Source organism: Rhinatrema bivittatum, chromosome 8, assembly GCF_901001135.1.
Source record: "Rhinatrema bivittatum chromosome 8, aRhiBiv1.1, whole genome shotgun sequence".
NCBI classification, from domain to species: domain Eukaryota; kingdom Metazoa; phylum Chordata; class Amphibia; order Gymnophiona; family Rhinatrematidae; genus Rhinatrema; species Rhinatrema bivittatum.
Genome location: NC_042622.1, coordinates 145,676,624 through 145,688,852, shown reverse-complemented (window position 1 = coordinate 145,688,852; position 12,229 = coordinate 145,676,624). Strand labels below are relative to the sequence as shown.

Genomic DNA, 12,229 nt, shown 5'->3' with positions numbered 1-12,229 from the left:
GCTGATGGAAATCTGTTTCCACCTCTAGCAGTGGTTGCAGGAGGATCATCGGAGAAAAGGAGTTCCCTTGTCTTTTCCAACCTGGTTGGTATTTGCGACAGGTGTGGGTCTCCACGGTTGGGGGGGCCTCACTGTCTGGAGTTGACAGCCCAAGGGCATTGGAGTGGCAAAGAGTCCTGCTGGAACATCAATTACCTGGAAGCCCGGGCAGTACGGCTGGCATGCTTGTAGTTCAGCCACAGGGAGTGAAGCACTTTCGGCCTCCCTTAAGGTTACCGGTTCCCTTATGGATACATAATTTGGTGCTGGCATTTTTGGTGGGCCCTACAATTCCAATCGCTGCCTAGCTTTTCCTTGTGGTTGTTGACCTTGAAGACTGTTCCCGCTGACTATATATTCAGCGTGTTGAATTTCTGAGCTGCAGGCCTTGTCTTGCGGGAGCCATTCCTTCGGGTGTCTCCTGGGGCAATACAGCTGCATACTGTTCATCCTTCTTGCCCAAGGGGCAATCGCTGAGAGAAAAAGACCAAAAAAATTGAAAAAACACTTCGCGCTGAAACTGAGAATGCTGTGAACTCAGGGATGAAGAGACCCGCCCCCCCTGACGTCATCATGCTCGGCGGCGAGCCGGTAAACGGCCACATTCCACCAGGCGTTGCGCGCCGTGCATCGTGTGCCAAAGGGGCACTCCCCTTTGTGCACCCCTTCGTGCAATCCTTTGTGCTACGCTTATTTTAATTCCCTTAAGTTTTCCTTTGTTAATTAACCTTTTTCATAGTGTTTAGAAATCCTTTGTTTATTAAATATGTTCAATGTATTTGACTTAAGAAACCTATTTTCCTGCATACTCTGTTTTTAACGTAAACCGGTATGATTTGTATCTGATACAAGAATGTCGGGGTATAAAAATGCAAAATAAATAAGGTAGTCTCGGACTTTCATTTGAATCAGTCCATCTCTTTGCTGCCCCTGGATAAGGTCAGGGATGCGGAGTATCATCTCCCTGGATTGCCTGTTTGTTCTCCATGGTGGGAGTAAGCAGGGTGCCCTGGCTTCGCAGTCTAATGTAGTTTGCTGTATTAAGGAAGTAGTCATGGCCATGTATGTGGATGCTGAAAAGCCATTGCCTACTCAGGTTAGGGCTCATTCCACTAGGGCTTAGGCAGTGTCATGGGTGGAGGTTAGTTTGTCTCCTGTCACTATCTGCCGAGCTGCAACGTGGTCCTCCTCTTGCACGCTTTCCAGGTTTTATCGTCTGGATGTGCAGGCCTGGGAGGATGCAGCCTTTGCACGTGCAGTGTTGACTGGACCCCACCCTGTTTGGGAGTAGTTTTGGTACATCCCACTGGTCCTAAGTTCATCTGTGTACATGCTAGGGAAATGGAGAAATTGCTTTCCTGATAATTTTGTTTTCCTTAGGGCAGACAGATGAACTCAGCTTCCCACTCTCTGCTGTGCATGAGTGTGTCAATAGTCCTGTAGAGATAAGGATCCCAAGGGCTTACTGGTACGTGTTCATCCAGTCCCTAGCTTTGAGGTAACTAGAACCTTACGCGAGTTCAGTGTTTCTTGTTGTTGAGTATAGTTATGGTTGCCTGTTTATCATGTTTTTTAAACCAGTTTTTTGGCTAGTCTGTCCACAGTTGCTTTTGAAGAGAATACTAGCAGGCTGGGGTCACTGCAGGACTATATATACTGTGATATCAGCTTGCTCCATCTCCGTGCAGGATTACCTGGTAGAGATGTGAATCTGAACCGGTTCCGATTCACATCGTGATTTTTTTTTCGTGCAGCCTGATCGGGTTTTTTTTTTATCGGCTGCGCCCGAACTGATAAACAAAAAACCCCCATCCTCCTGACCCCCCCCCCCCAAACGTTTTACAAGTACCTGGTGGTCCAGTGAGAGTCCTGGGAGCAATCTCCCGCTCTCGGGCCGTCGGCTGCCACTAATAAAAATGGCGCCATGGCCCTTTGCCCTTACCATGTGACAGGGTATCCGTGCCATTGGCCGGCCCCTGTCACATGGTAGGAGCACTGGATGGCCCGTGCCATTTTTAAAGATGGCGCCGGCCGTCCATTACTCCTACCATGTGAGAGGGGTTGGCCAATGGCACAGATACCCTGTCACATGGTAAGGGCAAAGGGCCATTTTTATTAGTGGCAGCTGACGGCCCGAGAGTGGGAGATCGCTCCCGGGACTCCCACTGGACCACCAGGTACTTGTAAAAAGTTTTTTGGGGGGGGTCGGGAGGGTGGGGAAAGCTAAGGGATCTGTTTTAAAGGGTCGGGGTGGGTTTAGGGGTTGTTTTTGTTTACTGTTTTTCCCACCCTCCTCCAAAATGATAAGAGAACCCCACGAACAATTTCGTGGGGTTTTCCTATCTGTTTCGGGGAGCCCCTGATTTCTGACTACTTTGAAAATATCGTACGATATTTCCAATCGTCAGAAGCACGATTCACATCCCTATTACCTGGTTTGAAATTTTAAGCAGTCATGGACTGCCATTGTGAACATAGTGGTATGGGAAAATAGAAAAGGATGGAATCTTGTCCAAGGTGTCACAGTTGATCTTGAACTAGGGTCGGATTTAGGCATAGGTAACATAAGCATGTGCTTTGGGTGCTATCTGCTTTCCAAGGGGAAGGGAAGAAGGGAATCTTAGAGCCTTTTTTCCTCTCCCTATGGGTGCTGTCATCTTAAATCTTGTCCTCTCCTGAGCAGTGGCAAAGTAGTAGACCAATATATTAAATCTCTGAAATGTTCACCATGCATATTTCTAGGTCTGTTTTCTCATATAAAAAAAAATAAAAATCAGTATTTGATACAAAGCAAGCCAAGTGAAGTGTTGCAACTCTCAAACTGCACACTATCTGCTGTTCAAACAAGCCTTCACATGACCTCTGCACACCCCAACAGACGCGCGCACAAGCGCATAAAATACGTGTTCTCTTCCCTCACCATGATTAATATAAAACTATCAGAATTACTTTTACATGTTCCTATTGTGCTAGACTATACCTGTTATAATTACTGTTCCTGTTCACTGCCTACCCTTAATCTCCACCCTTCCTCAATGACCTTACTGTAACTCATCTGCCCTGTAATATGGGTAAGTTTCTAAAGTTTTTCAGATGTAATTTCCTTTCAGTTTCTGCTTGTTACACTGTAAACCGATGTGATGTGAAAACAAATGTCAGTATATAAAAGCGATAAATACCTGTTACCTTGTACTGTAGTCTTTTTTTTTTTTTTTTTTTTTTCTTATGTAGTATATGCACTGGTTTCCAAAGAGGAGCTCTGTGCACTCAATCCTCCTCCTCCATACCCAGTCCAGGATATCTAGGAAGAGGATTGGCATGGAGGAGTGATCCCTCCTACTACACAAAGAAAACTTCCTTCCCAGTGTCTTATTCTTTAAGATATCAGGCTCTCTATATTGTCTGTAACAAGTTTACTCTTGATTTTCATTACTGGGGTGTCGGTCAGATGCTTCCATACTATATTTAATTAAATTTAATCTTGTAGCTCCTACTGCTGACTGCTTATAATTCTCTCCTCTCCAGATTTATGTGCGCACAGCTACCTAACCCAGTCCTGGAGAGCATCAGTATCATTGACACCCCAGGGATCCTGTCTGGAGAGAAGCAGCGGATCAGCAGAGGTATGCCAGGTCTTTCTTACTCAGTGTGACCTCAGATTGGAAATTCTTTGGCCAACTGGTAGCTGCTCCCTTCCCCAGCACCCTTCTGCTCCCTTCCCCAGCACCCTTCTGCCTCTCCCCTACCCCCCCCTCCCTTCCTACGAACAGCCTTTCCTTGAAAGTGCCATTGCCTTAACGATCTCCTATACCCCTACCCCTACCCCCTCCTCTCCTTTCCCCTCCTCGCTCCCCCTCTCCCCTCTCCCTGCCCCTGCATTTAACATTAATATTGTAAATAAGTTCATATGTTAAGTTCTTAAGTGTACATGCATCCTTAACATTCTGATGCATATCTACTCTTAACATGGATAATCTTCATCCAGTTCTTTTACAAAGTTGTATCCCTGCTCGTTGACTCTCTCTATCCTTGTTCCTAGTTCATTGTAATATCGTTAACTCTCTCTATCCTCGTTCATTGTAATTTCCTTTCTCAGTTAATTGTGAACCGACATGATGTGTCCTACGAATGCCGGTATATAAAAATTGTTAAATAAATAAATAAATTACTTTGCACAAAACTGAAGTGTGAGGAACACTTCTGGTGCTTGAATTCTGTGCCATTTTCCAGTTAGGAGGAGCAGAGCTGTCATCTGAAATTCAAATTAATTGTTGAGGTCACACACAAAAAGGACTTGCCAAAGAATGTCAGGAAATCTTTCTTTCCCTATCCTGCTAGACCAGCCCAGACATGCAGTAGATGGAGACAGCACAACTTTTCCAGTGACATGTCTCCTTTTAATAGTGGTGCACCACAGTCACTTGCCAGTGTTCTGTATTTCTTTATGCCAGATGTGAACTTAGCTGGAAAACACAGTTCCCAAGATATTGCCCCCACTCTTTTCCGTTTTATACCAAGGCACCAATGTAACACTCCCTTGACTGCTTACCTCATGGGACGTTCCTGGGTCCAGGGCTGACCTGGCCGGAGCCCCCTAGGGCAGCCTCCGTCTGTCCTCGAGGTCTAGTGCCTCCACTTGGGGAAGAAGGTGTTAGTGGGTGGGATTTCCCTCCCTTCACCCCAGGAAAACAAATGGGACTGTGAACAAGGCTGGCAGTCTGTACAAATATATTTAGGTTTATTAGACTATACAAGTATATACATTTCTGCATGGCTTTGTACATTGCTACTAGGATGTCAAGCAGCACACTTATCTACTCATGGTTAAGAACATAAGAAATTGCCATACTGGGTCAGACCAAGGGTCCATCAAGCCCAATATCCTGTTTCCCAACAGTAGCCAATCCAGGCAACAAATACCTGGCAAGTACCCAAACACTAGATCCCATGCTACTAATGCCAGTAATGGCAGTGGCTGATCCCTATGTCAACTTGATTAATAGTTAATGAACTTCTCATCCCAGAACTTATCCAAACTTTTTAAAATCCCAGTTATACTAACTGCACTAACCACATCCTCTGGCAAATTCCAGAGCTTAATTGTGCATCTAGTGAACTTCTCCGATTTTAGTTTTAAATGTGCTACTTGCTAACTTCATGGAGTGCCCCCTAGTCCTATTATACAACAGAGTAAATAACTGATTCAAATCTACCCATTCTAGACCTCTCTACAAAACTATATATACATTTCTACAAGTTAGCAAGAACATTTAATATTTGGGGTTGTTGGCCCCCACCCTGTAGAATAGGGACCTTTTGTGTATCTGCTTACTGAAGTATTATTATCCTCCCCTCTTTATTCCAAGTCTCACTCATGTGAAAAAAATGAAACTGGGCTGGGGTTGTGTGATGTTATCCATCCTGGCTTTTGCTTTATTTATTATGACTCTGTATGGATCACCTCTCAGCCAAAAGGCCAAGATCCAGGCAGGACCACAGAGCGATCATGTGCACACTCCTCTATCCTACCTGGCTATGCCCCTGTTCGTACCAGGATCAGTCCAGACTGCTGGGTTATGCCTCCCTTCCAGCAGATGGGAGTCAGAGAAAAGCTGAAAAGCACCCCCCATATAACCTGATGTGCCACCTGCGATCTCTCAGTATTTCTGACTCCAGCAGATTGAGAGGCATAACCTGCAGTCTGACTCTATCTAAATTTCCTGGGACTTGCTCCCGACAGGTTTGATTTCTGATGAAAGTCTTTGATTAGATCAATTTTATAAAAAAAAAAGTATTTAGTTGATTTTGATCTCTGAAAAACGTTTAGCGGTAAGAGAAGCAGCTAGCTGCAGGCAGGCGAGGCAGGGCATTGCCCTACAGCCGTTTTCCCGGAGAGTTGTACACTAGCCCGGTGAGCTGAGGGGGAAAACTTAGGTGGGCCGGTCACTCTCCCCCTCTGACAGTTCAGAGACGCACAATTTCTCTGTTTCTTTAGCCTGGCTGTTCAGTGAGGGCTGAGAGAAGAAAAAAAAATGGAATTTATTTTTAAATGCACCTGGTTCCTTCCTCGGCCCTAGCCTGCCACGTTCTCCCGGGCCTCTGGAGGGGGTGCAGTTTTCACCTGGCTGCTTCGTGTTTTTCCAATGCCGCGTGGGACAGTGTGTACTGCTTGTGGGAAGCCTGGTTCCCGGCTCTCCTGCGAAGGCCTCTGCTCCTGGTGTATTCCCGGGGGCGAGGGGCCTTCGCGGTGATCAATTTTGGCATGGGGGGCAGCCATACAGCGTCCGCGCAAATCGCACGGCAGGCACGCGAGGCAGAGGCCTGGCTTGCTTCCGATCGGTGCGGGAGCAGCGGCCATCTTGCCTCCATCGGACGGAGATGCTGATTTGTCTGAGGAGTGAGGATCTCCCTCCTCTCTCCCCACGGGCCCTAAGCCCACAACGACCGTGTGGTTTAACATCACTTGACTCCTCCTCTGCCCTTACTTCTGGGGGGGGGCGCCCCTTAAAGCGGCAACACCTGTTTTACTCACAATTAGTGTTACTTTTGCATAAGGTGTATATGGAAGCAGAGACTGACTGGGAATCCCAGTCTCCTAGCCAGGCTAAACTCTTAGGGCTTCTACAGACCAGGGGAGGTTTGAACCTCGCACTGCTTGCTCTGCCCCGGGGAATGGGCTGCCTGGACATCTTACTCCTGCGGATCCAGGGACTCGGGACCCCTCCACCCAGGATGTGGGCGATGGGGTAGACAGTGCCACTCTAGAGGGAGATGATCTGCAGGTGCTTTATTTGTTCCGCTGAGAGGAACTGGATCCTTTAATTTACCATGTGCTTCAGGAACTGGAGATCCCAGTTCTGCAAGCTGTGCTGGATTCTTCTCCAGGAGATTGTTTTGGCGGGGCTTCGGGCCCCACCCCAAACTTTTCCTTTCCATCCGTAGCTTTTCCAGCTTGTGACCCGTGAATGGAAGGCTCCTGAAGCCTCCTTGAGAGTTAGCAAGGCCATGGAAAAACTTTATCTGCTTCCTAATGAATCTCTCAACCTGCTTAAGATTCCTAAGGTAGATTCGGCGGTCACGGCCATAGCCAAGCATACAACTATCCCGGTGACTGGAGGAACAGCGCTCAAGGACTTCCAGGATAGAAAACTGGAAGTGTTAAAGTGGATTTTTGAAGTGTCCGCCTTGGGGGTGCGGGCTGCAGTATGTAGCAGCCTCATGCAGAGAGCCACTCTCCGTTGGGTTCAACAGATGCTCACGGCCCAGGACCTTCCCCCGGGAGAGGTTGAGCAGGTGAACCGAATGGAATCAGCGGTAGCCTATTCGGCAGATGCTTTGTATGATTTCCTTTGTACTTCGGCATGCACTATGTCTTTGGCGGTGTCCACAAAGCGCCTGCTATGGCTCCATAACTGGTCACCAGATGCCTCTACTAAATCTCAGTTGGGTTCCTTTCCCTTCTGGGGCAAACTGTTATTTGGAGACTAGCTCGAGCAGCTCATAAAAGCCTTGGGAGACAACAAGGTTTACAAGTTATCAGAAGACAAACCCAGGTCGGCCTGCTCACCCGGTACCTATAGGGGCCGTTTTCGGTCTGGTAGGGGCTCTTCTTATGCCCCTAGGCAACCGGCTACACGGGCACAATCATGGGCATATTCCTTTCGTGGCAGACGGCCTCAGTATGCTGGAGCCTCCCATGCCTTCGCCCACAATAACAAAACTCCCCAATGAAGGGGCGCTGGCCCATTCCTCAGTTCCAAAGATCGGGGGCGGACTCTCCAGTTTCGTGGAGGAATGGGTCAAAATTACCTCTGACCAGTGGGTTCTAGATATAAGTCACGGTTACGCTTTGGATTTTGCTCTATCCCCTTCGGGATCTCTTCCTAGAATCTCTCTGCGGGCCTCAGCAGAAGCAACAAGTGGTTCTCCAAACACTATCCCGGTTGAAGGCTCTAGGAGCCATTGTTTCGGTTCCCGGGAACGAACGCTGGACCAGTCGCTACTCCATTTATTTCGTGGTGCCCAAAAAGGAGGGCTCCTTCCGGCCGATCATGGTCCTCAAACAAGTCAACAGGGTGTTGCATGACCCTCAATTTCGAATGGAGACGTTGAAATCGGTCATTGCGGCAGTCCACAAAGGTGAATTTTTGGCTTCTTTGGATTTGACGGAAGCTTCCTCCACATAGGGATCCAAGAACACCATCAGAGATTTCTGCTGTTCATTATTATGGGACAGCATTACCAGTTTTGCGCCCTGCCCTTCGGGCTAGCGATGGCTCCCCGTGTGTTCACAAAGGTAATGGTGGTAGTGGCAGTGAGCCTTCGGCGGGAAGGGATCTTGGTACATCCCTACCTGGACAACTGGCTCATACGAGTGAAGTTGGAAGCCCTCTGCAAGGAAGCGGTTCGTTCGGTTTTGCGTTGCCCACGGTCTCTAGGATGGGTCGTCAATTGTGTAAAGAGCCAGCTGGTTCCATCCCAGGTATTGGAGTTTTTAGGAGCCCGCTTAGACACCGCTGTGGGCAAGGTTTCACTGCCTCTGGTGCGGATGGAACGGTTGATGTCTCTGGAACGGCGCCTGTTGTCTCTTCCATCACCCGTGGTGTGGGACTATTTGCAGGTTCTTGGTTTTATGGCATCTCACCTGGAATTGGTTCCTTGGGCTTTTGTGCATATGAGGCCTTTGCAGAGGTTGCTACTTTCTCGTTGGGATCCCAAGTCGGAAGAGTTTCACCCACCATTGCCTCTACTAGAACCGGCCAGATCCAGTCTGGATTAGTGGCTAACTCCAGATCACTTACTTCAAGGGGTAGACCTGGAGAATCCTCAATGGATAATTGTGATGACCGATGCCAGCCTTTCCGGTTGGGGGGCGGTCTGTCAATCAAGGTCAGCACAGGGTCTTTGGATGCAGTCGCAGACCAAGTGGTCCATCAATCGCTTAGAGACCAGGGCGGTTTGTCTGGCGGTACAATTTCTACCCATAGTCCACCACCAGGCGGTACAGATTCTCTCAGACAATGTGACCACCGTGGCTTACATAAACCATCAAGGGGGTACAAGAAGTCGCCCCCGTGGCCAACGAAGCGGACATGTTAATGACCTGGGCAGAACGCAGTCTGGCTTGCATTGCATCTCACATAGCCGGGGTAGACGACATTCAGGTGGATTTCCTCAGCCGACAGCGGCTAGTTCCCGGAAAATGGGAGCTGTCCGGGGAAGCTATGCGGCTGATCTCGAGCCGGGGGGGGACCCCCCCCGTCTAGACTTAGGTGACTCCTTCGCGTTCAGACGAGTCGCCATTTTCTTCAGTCACAGAAGGGATCACGGATCGGAAGGGGTGGGTGCCCTGGCTCTTCCTTGGCCGTCGCACGTTCTCCTTTGTGTTTCCTCCTTGGCCATTGGTGGGAAGCGACACATAGAATCTCACCAGGGGCTGGTGATTCTGGTGGCTCCGGAGTGGCCATGAAGACCGTGGTTCGCCAATCTGATCAACCTAGCGGTGGACGGTCCCTTCCGCCTCCGTCACCTGCTGAACCTGTTCCAGCAGGGTCCAGTATTTTTCGATCAGGCCGCCCACTTCTGTCTAGCGGCTTGGCTTATGAGAGGAGACAATTAAGGAAGAAGGGTTACTCGGAGGTGGTTATTACCACTCTTCTCCGTGCAAGGAAAACTTCTACATCTATCACCTACATTCGGGTATGGAAAGTGTTTGATTCTTGGTGCCGTGGGTTGCGTTTGTCCCCACGGCAGGCCACTATTCACATTCTTGCCTTCTTGCAGGACGGCTTATGGAAGGGCTTGGCAAACAGTTCACTCAGAGTGCAGGTAGCAGCCTTGGGCTGTTTTCGTGGTAAGGTTGATGGTGCTTCCATCGCTGCTCACCCGGATGTGGCACGATTCTTGAAGGTGGCCAGGCACTTGAAGCCTCCAGTGCACGCGATCTGTCCATGCTGGAGTTTGAATTTGGTTCTCCGTAGCCTTTGTTGGTCCCCCTTTGAGCCTTTGAAGAGGGCTACGTTGAAGGATTTAATGCTTAAAACGGTGTTTCTCGTGGCTATCTGTTCGGCTAGATGGGTTTTGGAGCTCTAAGCCTTGTCATGTCTAGAGCCCTTTCTGCGTATTTCTGATTCGGGGATTTCTCTTCGGACAGTGCTCTCATTCCTTCCGAAGGTAGTCTCGGTATTTCATGTCAACCAGTCAGTCGAGTTGCCAGCATTCTCTGAGGATAAGGATCTGAGGAGGTTGGATGTCAGTCCTTTTGCGGTACTTGGAGATTACTAATCTGTTTAGATTGTCTGATCATATTTTTGTTTTGTGGAGCAGTCCTAAGAAAGGGACTAAGGCTTCTAAAGCTACTATTGCCCACTGGTTGAAAGACTCCATTGCTTCAGCTTACATCTGTCACGGGCGCCCAGTACCAGAGGGTCTTAAGGCGCATTCTCTTAGGTCACAAGCAGAGTCATGGGCAGAAAGCCAATGTGTCTTGCCCCAAGAGATTTGTTGGGCAGCCACTTGGAAATCATTGCACACGTTTGCTAAACATTACCGGTTGGATGTACGGGATCCGAAGGTGGATTAATTTTTTTCAAAGACTACACATCTCTGTGACAAAGTTCCTTTTGTCACTAGTTATATTTGTTTTAAGAAGTTAATACAAGTTCTATTTTTTCAAGAGATTTAGGTTTGACTTGATCTAGTCATTGGTTGGTAAAACAAAATTAAAATAATTATAACAGCCATTCATTCTGCTTTGATATTGATTATACTGAGGGATCGCGGGTGGCACACCAGGTTATATGGGGGGTGCTTTTTAGCTTTTCTCTGACTCCATCTATTGGAAGGGAGGCATAACCCAGCAGTCTGGATTGATCCTTGGTACTACAGGAACGAAAATTAACAGGTAAGAACTAATTTTCCTTTGTCTGGGATCTCTGTACCCTGGTGTCTAAATACCTTTGTTAGACAACATGAAAATCTGTTTGCTTCCTTCAACTGTTTTCTAGTACATCTTTTCCCAAATCCCTTTCCCAATCATAGTTCTGTAATTTAGGAGTTTGAATCTTCTTTTTTTTTTAAGTGATATTTCATACAAAATTACCAGCAGAAGTTCAGGGGGCTGTGAGATGTAAATCCCCGTACCTGAATCTGTGACTCATCTATTCAGTGGTCAGTTAAGCATCTTCACAGTAAGGGGTATTTTGGGTTTCCTGAGCTGGTGGCTCAAGTTACATAGCTGCATTGTTAGGTTTGTTTTTCTCTCTGTTGCAGTTCACTTAAATGGTTGCATGCTCAAACTTCTGTCTCTTGTGAGTGGGGTTTTCACTAATAAAAGTTCTGACTCTTCACAAATTCCTCTGTAATAATTAGCTGAGTTTCTATAAATTTGCTTCTGCAAGCAAACAAGTCATACTGAAACTGATTATTTAATTTGTTTATCTTGGGCAATGTGATGGTAATTGAAAGCTGATTGAATAGGCTGATCTGCACATTCAGGCAGTGTCATCCAGTTAATAATCTATAGTGTAGCGGTCGGACTACAACAAGGAGCAGAAGGTGTAGAAATTTTCTGAGGTTTGCAGAGGAGTATGATGAGATGGGGAAGCAAAGGCAAATGTTTAATTTGTAATGGGCTGGGGTTCCTCCTCAGAATAATAACTTTGGGTCTCCCTGTTGTGCTCAGTCGTCATATCTGCTGGGATTCCGGGTGTGACCTTGGCCCACTGCTGGTTTATTCCACACATGTTTATGAGCTTTCTCACTGTGGAATTTTTAAGAATGATCTCTCCAAAACTTTCTGCAATTGTGTGGTGATCCCTGCAGGAAGCACTGCTTGGAGAGATAAGGCCAGCTTCTCCTTGGCAGGAGAACTGGTTGTGTAATATTCTCCTGCTGAGCCACCCGTATGAGTTAGTATTGGAAGAGCTTGCACATTTCTTGGCCAGAGCTTGCACATTTCTTGGCCATGTTCATTCAGGGTACAGTTAGGTCATCCTAACAGGAATTCAGAGCTGTGATAATGTTTGAAGTCTCACTCTAATTGACTTGATTTCCCATTTTTCACTGCCTCTCCCAAGGTCTGCATAGCTTAAGTCCAAACAATATAACTTTCAAGGGAGGGAACTAAGAGCAAAAAGCCAGATGAGTTCCCTATAGAATTGCACTGAATAGCAAAAAGATAAGCTTGCTG

General features: G+C 47.4%; 1 protein-coding gene across 1 annotated transcript in view; it reads left to right on the top strand.

The window, feature by feature from the left end:
• LOC115096473 (EH domain-containing protein 1) overlaps positions 1 to 12,229 on the top strand; it is a 77,833-nt gene that overhangs the window by 11,503 nt on the left and 54,101 nt on the right. The window contains exon 2 of the mRNA XM_029611116.1: positions 3,565 to 3,662. Within this exon, the coding sequence (XP_029466976.1) occupies positions 3,565 to 3,662 (98 nt within the window). The remainder of the gene's footprint in view (positions 1 to 3,564; positions 3,663 to 12,229) is intronic.